The 22,399-nt window shown below is 43.5% G+C and overlaps 1 protein-coding gene across 1 annotated transcript in view; it reads right to left on the bottom strand.

Moving 5' to 3' along the window:
- The window catches only part of DOCK5 (dedicator of cytokinesis 5), a 208,530-nt gene that overhangs the window by 170,264 nt on the left and 15,867 nt on the right, over positions 1 to 22,399 (bottom strand). The window contains exon 2 of the mRNA XM_077469742.1: positions 5,628 to 5,711. Coding sequence (XP_077325868.1) covers positions 5,628 to 5,711 — 84 coding nt within the window. The remainder of the gene's footprint in view (positions 1 to 5,627; positions 5,712 to 22,399) is intronic.

Below are 22,399 nucleotides of genomic sequence, written 5' to 3'. Positions count from 1 at the left end.
TGAGTTATCATAATGATGATGATGATGATGATGATGATGATCTTAACCAGTTGTCGATCGCCTGATAGCAGATTTACTGCTACAGGGCAGTCGCACTGTGCAGGATCACTTATATACGTGATCCTGCATTTCTGGGTATCAGAGCAAAGCAAGTACAGGGATCCATGCTTTCCCTTAGTAAAAGCACCTGCCCCACAGTGAGAAAACACTTGTTAGGCACACATTTAACCCATTGATTGCCCTAGATGTTATCCCCTTCCCAGCCAGTGTCATTAGTACAGTGACAGTGCATATTTTTAGCACTGATCACTCACTGTATTAGTGTCACTGGTTCCCACAAAGTGTCAAAAGTGTCACTAAATGCCGCGTACACACACAAGCAGAATGTCTGACAGAAATAGTATTTTCATCGGATATTCCGATCGTGTGTGCCTCATCGGACTTTTTTTTTTTCCTCGAAAATTCTGATGGACCTAGAAATAGAACAGGTTTTAAATATTTCCAATGGAACCAATTCCTATCAGGAACACTGCTCGTCTGTATGCTGTTCAGACGGACCAAAAACTACGCATGCTCTGAAGCACGTACGAGACGGAAGCTATTGGCTACTGGCTATTGAACTTCCTTTTTCTAGTCCCGTCATACGTGTTGTACGTCACCGCGTTCTAGATGGTCGGACTTTGGTGTGATCATGTGTAGGCAAGACAGTTTCAGTGGAACTCCGTCGGAAAAACCTTCGGAGTTTATTCAATGGGAAAACCGGTCGTGTATACGCGGCATTAGTGTCCGATTTGTCCACCGCAATATCGCAGTCCCGCTATATATTAGGGCTGTGGAAATTAACTATTAATTGTTTGATTAATCGTTAATTTCTTTGATCGATCAAAATCGATAATAGGAAAGGCCGCGGCTTCAGCCTAGCTCCGGAGCCGCAGCCATCTTGGTCCACCCGACGTTGGCCTAGACGCGCACGCTGACCTCATCATCGCCCCCCTGCTTGTGTCTACTCTGAGGACAGACGGGTCTGCCTGCTGTCTATTCCAGACAGAGCAGACAATCATGAATATTAAGGTATGGGGGAGATTTGGGGAGATGTGGGCAGTACTTTATGGGGGGGAGATGTGGACAATACAGCATGGGGGGGGGAGATGTGGGGAAATGTGGACTGTACAGTATGGGGGAGATGTGGACATTACAAGTTAAACTAACTTTCTACGTTTTTCTTAAAGTTTAATAAAAAAAAATGGTAAAAACTGTATGCGCTTTATAATTAATTCGAAATTAGTCAATTAAAAAAAAACGATTAATCGAACAGGAAAATTTTAATCAGTAACAGCCCTAATATTATATATATATATATATATATATATATATATATATATATATATATATATATATATATATATATATATATATATATATATATATATATATATATATATATATATATATACGTCCCCGGATTTCATTTTAAAAATCTGGTCACCTTACTACTATAGGTAGGCAGCAAAAAATGTGGCTCAACTGCGCATTTTTGCCACCGCCAATTGCAAGTCTAAACAAAGTCCAACTGCTACTTTGTCTGCACAGCTTGGTCTGTTAAAGGAAGTTGAAAAATAAAATAGATTTTTTTTTCTCTGCAAATCCAGCCAAAAAGTATTTTATTTTTCCCCTCAACGCGCTTAACTGTATGTACAGAGGAATCGGGTTTTCCCCATTACATAACAACCTTCACGAGGACGCTCGCTATAACCTGTACTGACCTGTTAACATTTGGCATGCTGTGTCACAAGGCTCTCAGCATTGCCTTGTACAAGTTCCTGGTGAGCAGGTACATTCCCATGCCTAGGCTGGTTACTGATCTGCAGTACAGGAAAGGGGCCCAGCTACTGGGGTTGTTCTGAACTAAAATGTTTCTTTTCTTTTTTTTTGTCTGATGCAGAAGCCAGAAATACATGAAATGATGGAAAGTATGAGATGAGCTCGGAGTCCCCCCAACTCCTCTTTATTCAAACTACGAACTCAAGCTCTTTTTTTTTTCTTCTCCAATGAACTTCAGACCAGTTTATGCCAGGTGCTTTTTTACATGGGCTGCGTCATGTAAACTGCAGCTCACTAGAGTAAAAAAAAGAGCCAGAGTTCAGATCGAAAGGGGTTCAGAGGAGGCCGGAGCTCATTTCTAACGGAAACTGTTCGTATACAGCCACCTAATACTGAGTAGGTCCCCCTTTTGCTGCCAAAACAGTCCTGACCCATCAAGACATGAAGTCCACGAGACAAAGCATCACACTGCCTCCACTGGCTTGCCTTCTGCCCAAAGTGCATGCTGGTACCATATATTCGCCAATTAAGTGATGCACACCAGGCCACCTTACTCCACTGCTCTATGGTCCAGTTCTAATGTTCACGTTCCCATTATAGGCTATTTTGGCTGCGGACACAATCAGCATTTATTTATTACATGTACTTATATAGCACCATGAATTTATGCAGTGCTTTACAAACTGTATGTATAATACATTCACATCAGTATCTGCCCTCAAGGAGCTTACAAAGTCTAAAGTCCCTAATTCGCTACACAACAGACTGCGATGCACTGTGTTCTGATACCTTTCTATCGGAACCATCATTAATTTGGTTGTAACCCGCCAATGTTAAAAAACAAAAAAAAATCCCTGCAAGGGAATGGTATAATGTGCTAGTATGCATTGCATACTAGCACATTATTTAATACTCACCTTGGAACTAAGCCCTCCAGCACTGTAATGTCAGTGCTGAGAGGGCTGACATGTCCCCCCCTGTCTTTCTTCCGGGTTCGCGTGCTCCAGCTATGTGATTGGCTGGAGCCGCGGGAGCCCTTGGCTCCAGCACGAAGCTCTAAAGTTCCATCGAGGTATGCCAGACCTTCAGAGCGCATGCGCCAGTGTTGTCACTGGCTGCATGCTGGGTGAATATCTCCTAAATGGTGCATGGTTAGGAGATATTCATTTTAGCTACAACTGCTTATTATAGGCTTACCTGTAGGTAAGAATTACCAAGCAGGGTTTATAACCACTAACTTTTTCATCAATTTGAGTCACAGTAGCTCTTCTGGATCGGGCTACACAGGCCAGCTTTCGCTTCCCACATGCATCAATGAGCCTTGGTCGCCCATGACCCTGTCACCCATTTTCTTACCTTGGACCACTCTTGGTAGATCCTGACCACTGCAGACCAGGAACATTTCACAAGAGCTGCAGTTTTGGAGTTGCTCTAACCCAGACAGACAGTTAGAGATTACCATTTATTTTTTATCAAACCTTTATGCTTGCCAATAAGTAGAGCTGGCATCCGTGTACCATTCAGGAAGTGTAAGAGCATTATCAAAGAGAAGAAAAGGCACCACTCACCAGCCCAGTGCATTAGTATGTAGATGAACTTGGCCTCAGCCAGCGCCGCTCTGGCCATGCCCCCTTGACATGCTCACCGGGGCTTGGTTACAAAGGACATGCAGACATGCATTCAAAATCTCCCTTTTCTTGGAAGGCCGACCTGTATTTGGACCACTCTTGGTAGGTCCTGACCACCGCAGACTAGGAACATTCCACAAGAGCCGCAGTTTTGGAGTTGCTCTGACCCAGTCATTTAGCAATTACAACTAGTACAGACCCTCCTCCCTCAGTCCAGACCACTACCCTCTCCACCAAGCATAGACCCCCCCCCTCTCCACCAAGTATAGACCCCCATCCATCAGTCCAGACCCCCCCCCCCAGTTAGTGGAGGGGGTGTCTGGTCTGAGGGATGTCCAAATGTGGCATGTCAGGGGGTCACCTTCCCTTAAAGCAAAAGTTACATTTTTGGGTGCAACTCTGCTTTAAGGGTCTGGGTTGATGAGCTTGCTTTTGGACATCAGCTTTAGATACTTATAGGATGATTCAGAATAAAATGACAGCTGCATTTGTCCTGCTTCATACTGCTTCTTAAAGGAATCATCTATGGGCTGCTTAAAGAGAAGCTTAACCTAAAAGAAATGGCGGCGGCAGCACTCATGAGCCCTGGACAGGTAAGTGTCCTAATATTAAATGTCAGCAGCTATAGTATTTGTAACTTCCGACTTAATTTTTTTTTGTGGGGGGCCTAGAGCTCCCTTTTAACCACTTCAGCCTCGGAAGATTTTCCTCCTTAATGACCAGGCCATTGTTTGCAAAACGACACTGCGTCACTTTAACTGACAATTGCGCGGTCGTGCGATGCTGTACCCAAACAAAATTGATGTCCTTTTTTTACCCACAAATAGAGCTTTCTTTTGGTAGTATTTGATCACTTCTGAGGGTTATTTTTTGTGCTATAAACAAAAAATGACCAACAATTTTGAAAAAATAAAACAATATTATTTTTAACTTTTTGCTATAATAAATATCCCAAAAAATAAAATAAAAAAAATGCCTTCTTCCGTTTAGGCCAATATGTAGTCTTCTACATAAAAAAAAAAAAAAAAAAAAATCGCAATAACCAATAATACAAAATAGGGGATAGATTTATGGCATTTTTATTATTATTTTTTTTTTTACTAGTAATGGCGGTGATCAGCGATTTTTAGCGGCACTGCGGCCTTGCGGCAGACAGATCAAACATATTTGACACTTTTTTTTTTTAACAGCGATCAGTGTTATAAAAATGCACCGATTAATTTATGAATGACACTGGCAGGGAAGGGGTTAACACTAGTGGTGATCCATACCGCCCAACATTTTGAGATGGAAATAAGGGACACCTACTAGCAAACATATGTAGGCATAGGACACACCCCCTTAAAGGAGAATTAACAAAAAAATAAAAAATAAGTTTATTAAATCCACAAGGCCTTTTTTTTTTTACCACTACCATTCCTTTATATTGGCTTTTAATATTTACAAATGCAGCAATTTAGAATTCGGATGAAAGGTTTAGAACTGGGAAACACTTTTTGCAAGATAAAAAGTGCATTTTATATACAACTATATAGATCAGATCAAAATGAAGGACAAATGAAGAGGATAAAGGGACAGAAGGACATTGCTCCAAATCAGGGACAGTCCCTTGAAATCAGGGACAGTTGGGAGCTATGCCCATATCCAAAAACCGGAAGGGAAAGAATATCCCACCAAAATAAGAGTCTAGAACTAGTGTCCCGATTGGAAGATTTCCCCTCTCTTTCTTTTTTTTGGGATAACTCAAAAAAAAAAATATTAAAAAAAAATGGGATTTTCTTTCACTTTCAATTATAAAAGTAAACCAGGACAAATAAAGAGGGTGAATCTCATGAACGGGGGAACAGACAGCAATAAAAACTGACAGAAGTTCTATCCAAAACTAAAAGAAAAAGTTTTGCCTTTAGTTATACTTTAGGCTTTTATATTACTAACATTAAATCTAATGTATTGATTGTATAAATAAGTACAGAGATGCAATGATTTGTGTCGGTCATATCTGCCTGGAGTTAAGCATTGACTACTGTAGAGTAGAGTTCCATATTCCACACACTTTCAGTGTGTTCAAACAGAGGACAATCATCTTTGGGAAGTACCTTTGTTTGGGCTAGACAGACAGGTCTGTAGTAACAAAAAAACAAAAACAAAAAAAAAGGGAAGAAGAAAGGAGGTCCTTACCTTCATAGGTCTCAAATATCTGCACTGTATCTCCCACCCGCAAGCTTAGTTCTTCTTCATTTTTTGCTTGAAAGTTGTAGATGGCTGCCGAAGAAAGTAAAGAATTTATTAGTGTACGTCGTTTTTGGCTTTTCTGCATAACACTTTCGTGCCTAAGCCTATTTCTGCCATTTGTTGTTTACAAGTTAAAATCCGTATTTTTTGCTAGAAAATTACTTGGAACCCCCAAACATCACATATATATATTTTAGCAGAGACCCTAGAGAATAAAATGGCAATCGTTGCAATATCACACGGAATTTGCGCAGCAGCCTTCCAAACACTTTTTTTGGGGGAAAAAAAAGACACTTTCATGAAAAAAATTTAAATAAATAAAAACTGTAAAGTTAGGCCAATTTTTCTGAATAATGTGAAAGAGGATGTTACACCGAGTAAATAGATACCCAACATATCATGCTTTGAAATTGCGCACACACTTGTGGAATGGCAACAAATTATGGAACCTAGAAATCTCCATAATTTAAAAAAAATGAACGGTTACCAGGCTGGAGTTACAGGAGGAGGTATTTTGCTAAAATTATTGCTCTCACTCTGATGTTTGAGGCAATACCTCACATGTGTGATTTGAACATAGTTTACAAATGCGGGCGCAACTTACATATGCGTTTCCTTTGCTGCGCGAGCAGGCGGAGCACTTTAAAAAAATTAAAAAAACGTTATTTTTTTACATTGTCCCTTAAAAAAAAATCCCTTCTGACAGTAATAGGTGGTGACAGGTACTCTTTATAGAGGGATCGGGGGTCTAAATCCTTCCTTTGCACTTAAAAGTATTCAGATTGCCAAAAACGGGGATTCTGAATACTGCAATTTATTTTTTTTAAATCGGCACCATTGGCAGCCGAGTAAACTGGAAGGGATGCGTTTTTACATAGGAGACTTGATCAAAGCCATTTCTGGCCTCGTACCCATCTCAGCCTAGCCGGGGGACGTGCCAGGTCGTGGATTGGGTCTCGTGCCGAGACAGGAGGCCCGGGAAGAGCGGCGGAAGGCTCCTTTAGGATAGCAGCTGAGTGGCCTTTAGCCCTAAAGAGCTGACTACCTACTCTAAAAAAACGGTACTGGGGCGGATGCCTGCAGCTGCAAGCATCACTCTGGTATAACCCCTTCAAGCCACAAAACACAAATTTGCGTACGGTCGGCGCTAAGGGGTTAACAGAGAAGCAAACAGGCAAATTTAGGTGCTGGCTGCTTAACAGAGAGCAGTGATTGATAAGGTCTGCTCAGTGTGCTCTGATGCCGATTCATGCTGTCTTGGAGATTTCACACTGATCCAATAGTAACGAATCACACTGGACAGTGGGAGCATGGTTGTAGATACAGCCCTGGCCAATTAGCAGGGGTGGTGCACCATTGCATGCTGGGTGACTGTATTTATATTGCAAGAGCACTTGGGCTGGGGTTCCAGTCCAGCCCACCTCTGGAGGAGAGAGGTTCCAGTCTAGCCCACCTCTGGAGGAGAGAGGTTCCAGTCTAGCCCACCTCTGGAGGAGAGAGGTTCCAGTCTAGCCCACCTCTGGAGGAGAGAGGTTCCAGTCCAGCCCACCTCTGGAGGAGAGAGGTTCTGGTGGGGAGGAAGCAGCTGCCAGATCTGAGGGCCTGAAGCCTGAAAGCTACAATCCAGAGTTCCTGTGCAAGCTGAGGGAGAACGTCTATGGATCTGGTCGTGTGTCACTGGTGGAGAGTGTCAGTTGGAAGGAGGCTACCATCTGTCCCTGGACATTTTGTGAGTACAGGCCTGGAAAGGATCCTTGAGAGTGTGTGTTGCTGAAACCTCCCTCTGGTCCTAGAAGTCAGCAAACCTGGGTGTGTAAGCTAAAGGAGACACTGGCTAGTGATTTGAATATCAACTGAGTCCTGTCTGCTACAGGGGGACTTATTCTTCCATACAGACCCTGTACGGTTCCGGAGATCATCTGCTTCCACAGTTCTACTGAGAGAGGTGTCCTCGCTTGTGCATAGTTAATTTAAAGTGTACCCAACTAATTCTCTTCTATCCAAGTTCTCCAAATAAAACATATAAACACACACCCCTGGACTGATCAAGGAAGACAATGAGCAGAATAGTGTGTATCCGACTGTGAGAAAATACTGTGTAACTGGCTGTGGATCAATAAGCGGGAGACCCGGGCACAATAATTCAGCAGCTCCTTTGCGGGTGCCGCTACATTAGTATCCCATAGAGATCAAATACAGACCGCACATCAGTCTGATTGCACAGTCTCTTTTACACTATGTAGTGTGGGAACCTTCCCCAATGGATGCAAATTGAATAGATGGTTTAGGGTTCTTTCGGGTGTGCAGGCGCGCGTTCCAGTGCGTATACGAAAGCTGTGATGCACTGTTATAGCGCATCACAGCAGTTTTTTTAACATCATTAAAAATGTAGTTGAAAAAGATTAACAAACACCCTAAACCCCCAACCCAATTCCTGCTGTACTTCCCCCTCCTTGGGTGATGAGCTGACAGTGCCCGCGCAGCTGAGGGTAGCGGTCCAGGGATTTAAAAATTCCCGCTCTTCTTTCCCTACATTTTGCAGGGCTTTCACTACAGATCAGAGCAATTCTCTGTGCCAGCACAAACCAATCAGAAATGCTCCAATCCATCCAGAAAGCAGAAAGAAGAGGGAAAAAGAGTGGGGATTTCAAACACCCGGACTGCTAAACCAGCTGCGTGGGCACTAAAAGCTCATCACTCACAGAGGTAAGTACAGTAGATATCGAGGGGGAGGGAAGGGTGTAGGGTGTTAGTTCACCTCTTCTTTTTTTACCTGAAAAGATTAACTTGCACTTTAACGAAAAACACCAATGCACAGAGCTTTTTTCCCAGCAGGCTGGACGGAAGAAAAAAAAAACTGACGGATCGCTTTTTTTTTTTTAATCGACAATTAAAATGATCTTCAACTGTTATCTGATGTTGGTCTAGCGCTCCTTTCCGTATCTCTACAGTTTAAGCTACTGTTGGGTTCCCATTGAGGGAAGCCTATGTAGGAGCTACCTCGCTAGAGCTATTGAGCTTTTTTGAAGTTTTCCTTCATCCGATTACACATACAAGTCTAAAAATTTCATTGGCTCTTTGAGTATGTTGTTGGAGCTTTTTATGATCGTTTGTATCCCATTGGGGAAATTTTTTCTTCACTACACAGGAAATTGCCTCTTAAACAGGTGTCACTTGAACACCCATCAGAAGACTTCCCCCCTTCTCTTGTCCTGGGGACAACTGTAAAAAAAAAGGCTTTCCCATCACTTTCTGTTCTGGAAACAATGGTCAGCAGGACAAATGACGAGGATGAATTCCACCAATGAGGTGGACACAGACAGCAATAAAAAAAAAAAGCTAACAGGGTTTTTTTTTTTTATAAAACACTTTCCAACTAGAGCCAGTCCAACTGGCCTGCTGGTACATTGCCTTTTTTAGTCCTGATATTTTCAAGGTTGGATTCTGTGAAAATTCCATCAAACAAAAGCAGAAGATTTCAAATAAAAGGTCTTCTCGGCCACAAATGTGGTTTCCATATCTGAAATGTTATTAGTTTGTTTGCTGAAATGGCCATTCCTCTATATCCATTTCCTTTTTACATATTATAACACATATTATGATGCACTGGAGATTAGCGAAATTAAGTTTACTTTCACTTATTTCAGAGTCTATGACTCAGAACAAACATGGAAGGAAAACATCAGAACTCCTGATACTTGTTCAAGGTTAGTGCTTCAAAAATACTGACACTATTGGCACGCCATGATAGGCGGCACATAGTAACTTTAGAAGGGGAAAATAGCAATGGCAACAATCATATTCTGCTATTACAGGTTTCTTTTAATATGCAACATAAAACCCAGTCCCCAAATATAGCGCTAAACTAAACTTCCTAGCACTAACCTACCCCAACCCTTAAACGAAACCCTAACAATAAGTACACCCTTCTGCAGTATACTTATCTTATTCTACGATTGAAGCAGGGCCCTGAATTGTAACATCTCTGTACCACCTCCTTTAGACTGGCCAACATCAGTGTGTTTCTATCTAAACAATTAATTTGGTTTAGCAAATAGGCTCGGATACCATGCATTTGATGGTGAAATCTAAAAGGAGATTGCACCATAAGATAGTATTGCATTTGCTCAGGCTTAGGCCTCGTTCACATAGCCGTACTACAGCGTATACCCGTACCAAGGCCATGTTTACCAGCATAAGAGCTGGCACATGTGCTCCATGCATGCCCATGCAGGCAGTCCCATTCACGTAAATTGAGATGCAGCCGCACAGACACAGTCGCTACTGCTGAGCATGTCTATACAGTGTAAATGTATACAATCTGAGAATAGTGTACATTTTAAAGCAAGAGGTTAGGCAAATATTTACCGAGATCTAATGTTAATAGGTAATACAACATTGGCTGTGTTATACTGTACTGTACTAAAACCTGGCTAATGTTACATTGGCCATATTGTAAGTTATGAAGACCCGGCTAATGTAACATTGGCTGTATGGTAACTTCCTGAGACCTGGATATAATATTGGCTGTATTCTACATTTCTAAAACCTGGCTACTTTAATATTGACTATATTATAAATTGGACACAACTAATGTATCATTGGCTGTGTTATAAACAAGACCTGGCAAATGTAGCATTGGCTGTATTTTTAACTACAGAGACCTGGCTGATGTAACATTAGCTAGAATATAAATGAGATCTGTTTAATGTAAGTTTGGCTCTATTATACATCACTGAGATTTGGCTAATGCAACAATGGTTACATTTTAAATTACTGAGACTTAGCTAATTTACCATTGGCCATCTTGAGAGGTAATGAAGACCTTTTTAAGAAAACATTGGCTATACGGTAAATTACTAAAGACATGGCTAATATAACATTGGTTGCAATATAAATTAATGAGACTTCACTGATATAATATTATAGATTTCTGGCTAATGCAACATGGCTATATGGTAAAGTACAAAACCAATGCAACATTGGTGGTTATTTTATTTACTGAGACTTTCCTATGGAATATTGGCCATACTGTATGTTACTGACACTTGAATAAGAAAACATTGGCTATATGGTAAATTACCAAGATCTGGCTAATAGAACACCAGTTGCATTATAAATTACTGAGACTTGGCTAATGTAATATAAGCTAAAATGAGATCTGGTTAATGAAATTGTGGCTATATTATAAATTGCTGAGACTTTTCTAGTTTAATATTGGCCAAAATAAATGTTACTAAGCCCTGGCTAAGAAAACATTGGTTATACGGGACATTACTAAGACCTGGCTAATTTAACATTGGTTGTATTATGAATTACAGGTGACTTGGTTAATATAAGGTAGGCTGTATGGCTGAGACATGGCTATGGAAAAACTCTTGACACCATCTGAACCAAATAAGTTTATCTTGGTCTCATCAGCCCACAGGACATGGTTCCAGTAATCCATGTCCGTAGTCTGCTTGTCTTCAGAAAACAGTTTGAGGCTTTCTTATGTGTCATCTCCAGAAGAGGCTTCCTTCTGGGACGACAGCCATGCCGACCAATTTGAGGCAGTGTTCGGCGTATGGTCTGAGCACTGACAGGCTGACCCCCCACCCCTTCAACCTCTGCAGCAATGCTGGCAGCACTCCTACATCTATTTCCCAAAGAAAACCTCTGGATTTAACATGCAACAATTCTTTTTTACAGATCCTCAGAGATTTCTTTGCCATGAGGTGCCATGATGAACTTCCAGTGACCTGTATGAGAGCGTGAGAGCGATAACCACCAAATTTAACACACCTGCTCCTCATTCACACCTGAGACCTTGTAACACTAACGAGTCACATGACTCTGGGGAGGGAAAATGGGTAATTGGGCCCAATTTGGACATTTTCACTTAGTGGTGTACTCATTTTTGTTTGCAGCGGTTGAGACATTAATGGCTGTGTGTTGAGTTATTTTGAGGGGACAGAAAATGTGTTATATGAGCTGTACACTCAATTATTATTCAGGATTTATATAGCGCCAGCAATTTACACAGCTCTTTACAATATAAAAAGGAGAAAATACAGTTAAAATACAATAAAATACAAGAGGATTAAGAGGGCCCTGCTCAGAAGAGCTTACAATCTAAAAGGGTGGGGCAGGTGGTACAAAAGGTTATAACTGTTGGGAATGAGCTGATGGAAGTGGTAGATTAGTTGGAGACATGATAGGCTTCCCTGAAGAGATGAGTTGTCAGGGATCGCCTGAAGGTAGCAAGAGTACGGGATAGCCGGACCAGTGGAGGTAGCGAGTTCCAGAGGATGAGAGAGGTTCTGGAGTAATCCTGGAGACGAGCATAGGAGGAGGAGACGAGAGAGCTTGAGAGTAGGAGAGAAGAGCGGAGGGGACGATTTGGGTGATATTTGGAGACCAGATTGGTTATGTAGAGACAAGATAGGTGATGTAATGATAATACTTTAAATTGTAGCAAAGTGTAACTTCTTCAGTGATGTGACATGAAAAGATATAGTAAAATATTTACAAAAATGTGAGAGGTGTACTCACTTTTGTGAGATACTGTAACATTTGCTATATTATAAATCACGGAGATCTGGTTAATGTAACATTGGCTATATTATAAAACTGCTGAGACCTGGATTTCCGATTATGAAAATGGTAAGGGTGAATGGCAGTGATTGACACTTCATCGGCTAATACTTTGAGGAATTTGAACTGTTTATAGATTTGGCAAAATTGACAGGCATTCAGCTGTAAAAAGCACCTCCATGTACCTGGCCAGCAGCAAAATATTCCAGACACAGCTATGTCCTGATAATAACAGCAACGTAATAAAAATTCCGCTCCTGGGCACACAGCCCCCGTGTTTCCAGTTCTCTGTCTTTATAATGTTATTTCACTTTCCAAAAACTTCCTGTGTTGGCAGTCATTAAGCTGTGCTATTGCTGTTATAACTTAATCAATGGAAGCTGACATGAATAACAGCTTAGCAGTGAATAGAAGTGACTCAGGTTTCCTGTATGTGAGCAGAAAGGAGGAACACCTCTGAACTTTGCTCTCTATAGGAGAGGCACAGAAGGCCAGACTCAAAGACAGGTGATAAGCTCTTTATTGGATTCCATTCACAGATGGGAGACAACTCTGCCAAGGTTCAAACTCAAAAAAAAAAATCTCAGAACTTTCAAGTGGATAAACAATTACCAAACTACTTTTTAAAGAGAAGCTGCTTGCTTAGAGCAAGTGCAAAGGGACCACTTTCTTTTTACGGAGTCTCTCTCTTGCTGTTCAGTCCAGCTCCATCACTGTTCTCGCTCTAGAAAGAGATTCTGCAGGGTATGGCGTTAGCGAGGGAGTGACACCCATCAGGGGTCGTGATCCCTTCAACTGGGTGAATTGCTCGTTTGACTTTGACTTTCAGGAATGGACATTTGTCGGAATCCAAGTCATTACAGCACTGACTTGAATTTCAGGGATGGCTCTTTGTGCTGTTATTTACTTTTGTATTCTTTCACTGTCATAGAAAAACTGTGAGGCTGTTAGGCCCCCCAAATAGTCTGACCTGCCTCCTTGTGGGCGGGGTCAGTTTGTTGGTATCCAAGATGGAGGAAGCACAGAGAGACCAAGGAGATTGCCACAATGAATATTTGGTTAAGTGAAAAACAAATAACCCATAAAGAACAGCAGCAGGCTACTTGAGAGAGAGAGATATCACCGCTCCAGGTAGGTAAAGCGACAGTAGAAAAACCCAATTTGGTATCAGAGTCTCACTGACACAGACAACACAGGTGCAGAAGCTCTCAGCAATGTTAGTGGCACAGCGGAATAGTTCCAGCACTTATCACCCTAATAAGGTTTACTTTACCAGAGCAGAAGTTGAATAGAGGGGTGGCTGATAAGCAGAGAAGTGGCACTTGAGAGACCCACTTAAAGATCCATGGCTGGGGACCATGGAGTAGTATGAACACAAGTTAACGTAGATTGGAACAATCCGTGGTTCACAGCTGGGGACTATGAGGTAGTAGGAGCACATATAAAGGCTTTACTCACTGGATCCTGGTACATAAGACAGTCCATAAGTGCAGCCTCTTGCAAAGCGGTCCAGTATTCAGTCCATAGAGCTCCAGTGGCAGGCAGCTCTTCTCACAGATTTATTCCAACAGGGGGGAAAAGACCAACTTCTCAAGGCTCCAGATTATTTAACATCAACCTAGCTCCAATTGGGCACACCTCCCCAGGGATTGGCTAGGCCCTGCTGAATATTCATTTTAATCATCCTGCCCTAAGTTCTAGAACAGAGGTTCTCAACCAGGGTTTCATGGAACCAGTGGTGGCCGCCCCCCTATCCATGCGTCTGGCCCCCTAATCTACATGCAGGGCACCGGTTGCATGGATTCCAATGAGGGTTTCTTTTTGTTAAGCACGTGATTAGAGCTAGAGGCTCTAATAGGCTTCAAAAAAGGGTGGAATCAGAGCGCAGAGCCCACTCAGTTGTGTGACAATAACAAATGAACATTGTCACACCGATTCTCCTCCCGGCCAATCTGGAAGCGGGTCGTGAGACCCGTTTCCCGATTGGCCAAAAGGAGAAACCATCCTATTGGCCTATGAGGAGGAGGGAGGAGAGGTATAGCCGCCGAGATGCAGAGGAGAAGCATAGGAATCCAGACCAACTGAGCCGGGACACAGGAGACTGAGGGGGGAAGTCGCCGCCACCGTCTCCACATGTCAGGCCGAGGGCAGCACAGGGCAAGTGAGCTGGCGACTGGGGGGTGGGGGTGGTTATGGTGCACAGCTGGAGCCACGGGGGGTCCACGGTCAGGTCTGTCTGATTTCATAGGTTCCTCTGTGTTGAAAAGGTTCACTGATCTAGAAACTTCTTATAGGAGGTAGGGGGAAGCAATCAAACTCTCAGTCTGTGACGCTTTAAGCAGACCAAAAAAACAATTACTGCTCCTGTGATTAGAGCAGAAGCCAAAAACCTAAGGGATTGATTTACTACAGCTTGTTCAATTAAGCTTTGACAATAATACTAAACCTGGGAGCGGATTTGTTTCTTTGCAGAGCTGCACCACATTTTGCACTCTCCAGTTTTAGTAAATCAGCCCCCTAAATGATTCTAGCAGGAGGGTGCTACACTGAGCCTAGGTACACATTGGCACGATATAGCATGCGATTTGACATGTCATTCCAAATCGACGACTATTCCCGGAAATAGCATAGTCCAAATTGGTGCAACGCCTACTTTGCGTCACCGCACACAATTCCCAAAAGTTCCTGCATTACTTCTGGTGACTTTGGGATCGATATCAATAGACATCTGTGCAGCAACCTACACAGAAGTCTGTCAAATCGCTCCCCAAGTCAGACTGCATTGCCTGGTAAAGCTGAATGTGCACGATTTCTAACCCGCAGCAATGTGAACCTAGGCTTAAGTTTTGTAATGTCTGTTATTATTAGTGAGCAGACAGAAGTCTGGAAATTGTTGAATTTAGCTTAAAAGCAGCACAAGTATTAAACAGTTTTCCAACAGGGGTAACAGGTTGTTACTAGTTTCACCTGGCATCTTAACGGTAATAGCAGGTAAAAAACTAGTACATACGGAATGTTACAAATCACTTCACAGCAGCTGACAGTGACCCAATCATGCAACTCTACCCTAGCTGCATTCAAGTCGGATCCCCAGGGCAGTGAGATGTTACAACCGCCATTCAAGATGTCAGGAAACAGATCCTCAAAGTCCCATAAAGTTACCGACAGGAACAAGATAATCATCAGGCCAATTAAAGCAGAACTTCACTCTCTCAATCCACATTGACTATCTTTAATCCTTATGCTGCTAGCATTAATACATTGATAGGAAAATATATTATATGTACTTGTTTTAACCACATCCCCCCCAGCCAAAAGCAAAAATGAAGGCCGGGCAGTGGCTCTCCTGTTCTGACTTGACGTCATATGACGTCCTTCAGAGCGAGTCGCTTGGACACACCGCATCTCCAGTCACGGTAAAGAGCCAATGATCTAGGCCAGTGATGGTGAACCTTGGCACCCCAGATGTTTTGGAACTACATTTCCCATGATGCTCAACTAGACAGCAGAGTGCATGAGCATCATGGGAAATGTAGTTCCAAAACATCTGGGGTGCCAAGGTTCACCATTACTGACCTAGGCTCTTTGCCATGTGATCAGCTGTGTCTAATCACAGTGTAACCAAGAGTGCTTATCACAAGAGACGTTAGCCCTCAGGAGAGCGTTGAAACCATTGATAACCCAGTTACAGGGGAAAAATATCTCCTATAGATGGGGTTTTCCAGCTTGTTTAACCACTTGCCGACCGCCGCACGACGATGTACGTCGACAGAATGGCACGGGCAGGCATAAGGGCTTACATGTACGTCCTTGCCTGCCCGCGGGTCGGGGGCCCGATCGGGCCTCCGCCCGGTGCCTGCGGCGGTCGGTATTCGTTCGGGAGCGATCCCGGACGAGGGGACGGCCATTCATTCATGGCCACCCCCTCGCGATCGCTCCCGACGAATGAAAATGTCCCGTGACATCACTTCCTCTCCTGTAATGTAAACACAGGAGAGGAAGTGATGTATTCTCTCCTCCGTGTCGGTATTTTTCGTTCCGGCACCGAGGAGAGAGCATCGGTGAGTTGCACAAGCACTACACTACACAGTAGAACATGCCAGGCACACTCACACCCCCCCTTTACCCCCCGATCAACCCCCAATTACCCCTGCCCCCCCAGTCACAGTGACACCAATTGCTTTTTTTTTTTTTTTTTTTTGCATTGGTGTTATTTGTGACTGTAATAACTGTTAGGGCAGTTAGGGTTAGCCCCCTTTAGTTCTAATGTGCCCCCCTAACCCCCCCCAATAAAGGTTTAACCCCGTGATCACCCCCCGTCGCCAGTGTCACTAAGGCTGGGTTCACATTGCAGCGGTTTATGAGAACGGATGTGATTCGCACCGCACTGCAGTGCAAATCACATCCGATCTCTGTGCGATTCGAGTTCAGCCATACAGATAGTATGGCTGAATTCGTGTCGCACCCGCCGCACCCGCCGCAAATTCGCACGGGACCCTTTTTTTGGCCCGCAGCAGAATCGGATCGCATGGGTGTTCACACCATGCGATCCGAGTTTGCAGATCGCACTGCGATATGCGAACTGATCTGGGGGTGTCATTAACATTTCACTGACACTCCCAGCAGTTCGCATAGGGCAGTGTGAACTGCCGCCGGGAGGCATGCGATGCGGGAACCCGCCGCGGATTCATGGCGTTCCCGCATCGCTCCAGTGTGAACCCAGCCTAATAAGCGATAATTTTTCTGATCGCTGTATTAGTGTCACAGGTGACGCTAGTTAGGCAGGTAGGTATTTAGGTTCGCTGCAGCTTTTTATAGCGCCAGGGACCCCCATATACTACCGCATAAAGCCCCCTGATTTCCCCCTAGTTAACCCTTTCACCAGTGATCGCCATATAACTGTTACAGGTGACGCTGGTTGGTTAGTTATTTTTTTATAGTTTCAGGGCACCCGCCATTTATTACCTAATAAAGGTTTAACCCCCTGATCACCCGACGGGTGTCATTTGTGACTGTAATAACTGTTAGGGCAGTTAGGGTTAGCCCCCTTTAGTTCTAAGGTACCCCCCTAACCCCCCCAATAAAGGTTTAACCCCGTGATCACCCCCCGTCGCCAGTGTCACTAAGGCTGGGTTCACATTGCAGCGGTTTATGAGAACGGATGTGATTCGCACCGCACTGCAGTGCAAATCACATCCGATCTCTGTGCGATTCGAGTTCAGCCATACAGATAGTATGGCTGAATTCGTGTCGCACCCGCCGCAAACTCGCACGGGACCCTTTTTTTGGTCCGCAGCAGAATCGGATCGCATGGGTGTTCACACCATGCGATCCGAGTTTGCAGATCGCACTGCGATATGCGAACTGATCTGGGGGCGTCATTAACATTTCACTGACACTCCCAGCAGTTCGCATAGGGCAGTGTGAACTGCCGCCGGGAGGCATGTGATGCGGGAACCCGCCGCGCATTCGTGGCGTTCCCACATCGCTCCAGTGTGAACCCAGCCTAATAAGCGATCGTTTTTCTGATCACTGTATTAGTGTCACAGGTGACGCTAGTTAGGCAGGTAGGTATTTAGGTTCGCCGCAGCTTTTTATAGCGCCAGGGACCCCCATATACTACCGCATAAAGCCCCCTGATTGCCCCCTAGTTAACCCTTTCACCAGTGATCACCATATAACTGTTACAGGTGACGCTGGTTGGTTAGTTATTTTTTTTTATAGTTTCAGGGCACCCGCCATTTATTACCTAGTCTCACTAGTGTACCCCTAAATTTAGGGGTGTCTACTTTCCAAAATGGGGTCATTTGGGGGGGGTTTGTGCCATCTTGGCATTTTATGGCCTTCAAAACTGTAATAGGTAGTGAGGAGTGAAGTCAAATATTTACGCCCTTAGAAAACCTGAAGGCGGTTCTTGGTTTTCGGGGCCCCGTACGCGGCTAGGCTCCCAAAAAGTCCCACATATGTGGTATCCCCGTACTCAGGAGAAGCAGCAGAATTTATTTTGGGGTGTCATTTCACATATGCCCATAGCATGTGTGAGCAATATATCATTTAGTGACAACTTTGTGTAAAAAAAAAAAAAATTATTATTTTTTGTCATTATTCAATCGCTTGAGGCAAAAAAATAAAATATTCAATGGGCTCAACATGCCACTTATCAATTTCCTTAGGGTGTCTACTTTCCAAAATGGGGTCATTTGGGGGGGTTTTGTACTGCCCTGTCATTTTAGCACCTCAAGAAATGAGATAGGCAGTCGTAAACTAAAAGCTGCGTAAATTCCAGAAAACGTACCTTAGTTTGTAGATGTGACAACTTTTGCGCAAACCAATAAATATACAATTATTGACTTTTTTTTACCAAAGACATGTGGCTGAATACATTTTGGCCTAAATGTATGGCTAAAATTGAGTTTATTGGATTTTTCTAATAACAAAAAGTAGAAAATATTATTTTTTTTCAAAATTTGCGGTCTTTTTACGTTTATATCGCAAAAAATAAAAATCGCAGAGGCAATCAAATACCATCAAAAGAAAGCTCTATTTGTGGGAAGAAAAGGACGCAAATTTTGTTTGGGTACAACATTGCATGACCGCGCAATTACCAGTTAAAGCAGCGCAGTGCCAAATTGTAAAAAGACCTCTGGTCATTTACCAGCAAAATGGTCCGGTCTGAAGGTGGTTAACGGCGACAAATAGGGGAATTCAGCTACACTGCGAATTCCAGAAGATTTGAAAGATTTTTGCAGCAAACTAGATATACCACTGATCAACTTGGAAAACAAGGAAAAAAAAAACCAGAGTGGGAGAAGTTAGGTCAATCATGGAACAAAGTATACAGTCCTAAGATTAGAATTAAAACGGGAATCAATGGTAAAGCAGTGAAACATGTGGTAAGGGTGAGGTGGGCCCGGCATGGGTGTGAGCATCACTCAGGGGGTACACTGGGGTTTGGCGATGCCTGTCTGCACCCTTAGAACCATTCTCAAAAAGGGGAATGAGGCCTGGGGGTTCAAGCAGGCATATAAAACCCCCCAGGGAAGGCCCTGCCGGGCTGGGCGCACACAATTTGGGTGACAGTCTGATGGGGCATATCATCAAGATTCAGTGTGGGGGGGGGGGGGGGGACTGGTATAAAAAAAAAGTCTGAATGGGGTAAAACAGGTGTGGTAGGGCTCAGTTGTTGGATTATGTTAAGTTTTTTGTTAGTCAAATGGATCATCCTAAAGGAAGTGAAAGAATTATATCTTTCTCCTATGGTTGAATGCCTCTTTCAGCTTATGCCTCACACATTTGAGAGAGTTTGCCATTAAAATTAGTTACTTACAATGTGAGAATTGAAGAGTTGGTCATGAAATATTGTCTTTTTGCAAGAAACTCATCTTAAATGGTCCTCTAGAGTAGGACTGAGTTCAAAAGGTTTCCCAGTTTGGTTCCATGGATATTCCCCCAATAAAAAGATCTAAAGGAATAGCAATTGGTTTTGATAGGAATACACCATTTATTTTAAAAGCAATGGAGTCTGACTCTGAAGGAAGGTACCTATTTATTAAAGGTTCCCTGTTTAACTACAAGTATACATTTGTTAATATTTACTGCCCAAATAGTCACCCTTGTGTCTTTTTGAGAAAGATATTGAGCAAACTAGAACATTTTAAAGGAGGGGAAAGTTATTATTGCAGGAGACTTTAATTTTGTGCTTGATTCAACTCTCGATACTCAACCTATTTCCCTACGTCCAGAAGGGAAAAACTATATCAGCAGCAATAAGTGGAGGTGTGGAGAATTATGCACCCTAAGGGGAGGGACTTCACAGATTATTCTCAAGTAACTAGGAGTGCCGGTTATCAGCATTCCTCTATTCACGCTGACAGCGGGCGAGTAGAGGAGAACCTATAAGCGGCTCTGCTGACAGGGGGGGGGGGATCTGCACTGATAATCAGTGTAGTGATTATCAGTGCAGCCCCATCAACAATGCCCACCAGTCATACCTGTCAGTGCCCATTAGTCATGCCTGTCAATGCCTCCTTATCGGTGCCCAGGGCGAAAACATACTTATTTACAAACTTTTATAACAGAAACAAAGAAAAAACTATTTTTCCTTCAAAATTTTCAGTCTTTTTTCATTTGTTCAGCAAAAAATAAAAAACCCAGTGGTGATTAAACCAAAAGAAAGCTCTATCTGTCTCAAAAGAATTGTAAATATTTTATTTGGCTACACGCAATTGTCGTTCAATGTGCGACAGCGCTGAAAGCTGAAAATTGGCCTGGGTCCGGAAGGGGGTTAAACAATTTGTTTTATGTTTCTTCAGTTAGTTCCTGGTTTGTTGCCTAGGCAAATTATGTCATGCATCCCAGGAGTCTTCAGGAGGGGAGGAAGAGTTTTCACAGTGAAGAACACCCTCCATTTTGCATGACTGAGCTAAGGGCTGATGGATTCCAGGAAGTAAATGCTACATGAATCATCTGCCCTTACTCAAGATGGCCACAGCCAGAAATGCTAGGGGTGTAGTGTCACATTTTGCTGCCTATCACAGGATGCTGCGGAAGTGACGTTGTTGCGTACTGCGCATGCGCGATGCGTTCCAAACACTCGCGCCGTGCGTTCCAACATAGTTTCGACAATACAGTTCAGCGAAACCATCACATAATGTCACGGAAGTGATGTTACACACAACACAAACACTGGGCCACGTTGTTGCGTACTGCGCATGCGCGATGCGTTCCAAACACTTGCGCCGTGCGTTCCAACATAGTTTCGGCAATACAGTTCAGCGAAACCATCACATAATGTTACGGAAGTGATGTTACACACAACACAAACACTGGGCCGTTCGTTACAACACTAATACTTCCCTTGTTACCTAGTAGGTTTTGCATTGCTGGGACTTGTAGTGCCTATCCTGAGCTACATGCTTCAATGTTCAGTGTCCTCATCCTTATCCCCGAGCTTCAATGTTCAGTGTCCATCCTTATCCCCGTGCTTCAATGTTCAGTGTCCTCATCCCTATCCGCGAGCTTCAATGTTCAGTGTCCTCATCCCTATTCCCCTGCTTCAATGTTCAGTGTCCTCATCCTTATCCCCGAGCTTCAATGTTCAGTGTCCTCATCCCTATCCCCATGCTTCAATGTTCAGTGTCCTCATCCTTATCCCCGAGGTTCAATGTTCAGTGTCCATCCTTATCCCCGTGCTTCAATGTTCAGTGTCCTCATCCCTATCCGCGAGCTTCAATGTTCAGTGTCCTCATACTTATCCCTGTGCTTCAATGTTCAGTGTCCTCATCCTTATCCCCGATCTTCAATGTTCAGTGTCCTCATCCTTATCCCCGTGCTTCAATGTTCAGTGTCCTCATCCCCATGCTTCGATGTTCAGTGTCCTCATCGAAGCAGGGGGATAAGGATGAGGACACTGAACATTGAAGCTCGCGGATAGGGATGAGGACACTGAACATTGAAGATCGGGGATAAGGATGAGGACACTGAACATTGAAGCACAGGGATAAGTATGAGGACACTGAACATTGAAGCTCGCGGATAGGGATGAGGACACTGAACATTGAAGCACGGGGATAAGGATGGACACTGAACATTGAACCTCGGGGATAAGGATGAGGACACTGAACATTGAAGCATGGGGATAGGGATGAGGACACTGAACATTGAAGCTCGGGGATAAGGATGAGGACACTGAACATTGAAGCAGGGGGATAGGGATGAGGACACTGAACATTGAAGCTCGCGGATAGGGATGAGGACACTGAACATTGAAGCACGGGGATAAGGATGGACACTGAACATTGAAGCTCGGGGATAAGGATGAGGACACTGAACATTGAAGCTTGGGGATAAGGATGGACACTGAACATTGAAGCTCGGGGATAAGGATGAGGACACTGAACATTGAAGCATGGGGATAGGGATGAGGACACTGAACATTGAAGCATGTAGCTCAGGATAGGCACTACAAGTCCCAGCAATGCAAAACCTACTAGGTAACAAGGGAAGTATTAGTGTTGTAACGAACGGCCCAGTGTTTGTGTTGTGTGTAACATCACTTCCGTAACATTATGTGATGGTTTCGCTGAACTGTATTGCCGAAACTATGTTGGAACGCACGGCGCGAGTGTTTGGAACGCATCGCG

Source organism: Lithobates pipiens, unplaced genomic scaffold, assembly GCF_037356315.1.
Source record: "Lithobates pipiens isolate NorthernLeopardFrog02 unplaced genomic scaffold, aLitPip1_a1.2 Scaffold_8, whole genome shotgun sequence".
NCBI lineage: Eukaryota > Metazoa > Chordata > Amphibia > Anura > Ranidae > Lithobates > Lithobates pipiens.
Note: the sequence above shows the minus strand (reverse complement) of the source record. Positions and strands in the feature narration are given on the sequence as shown.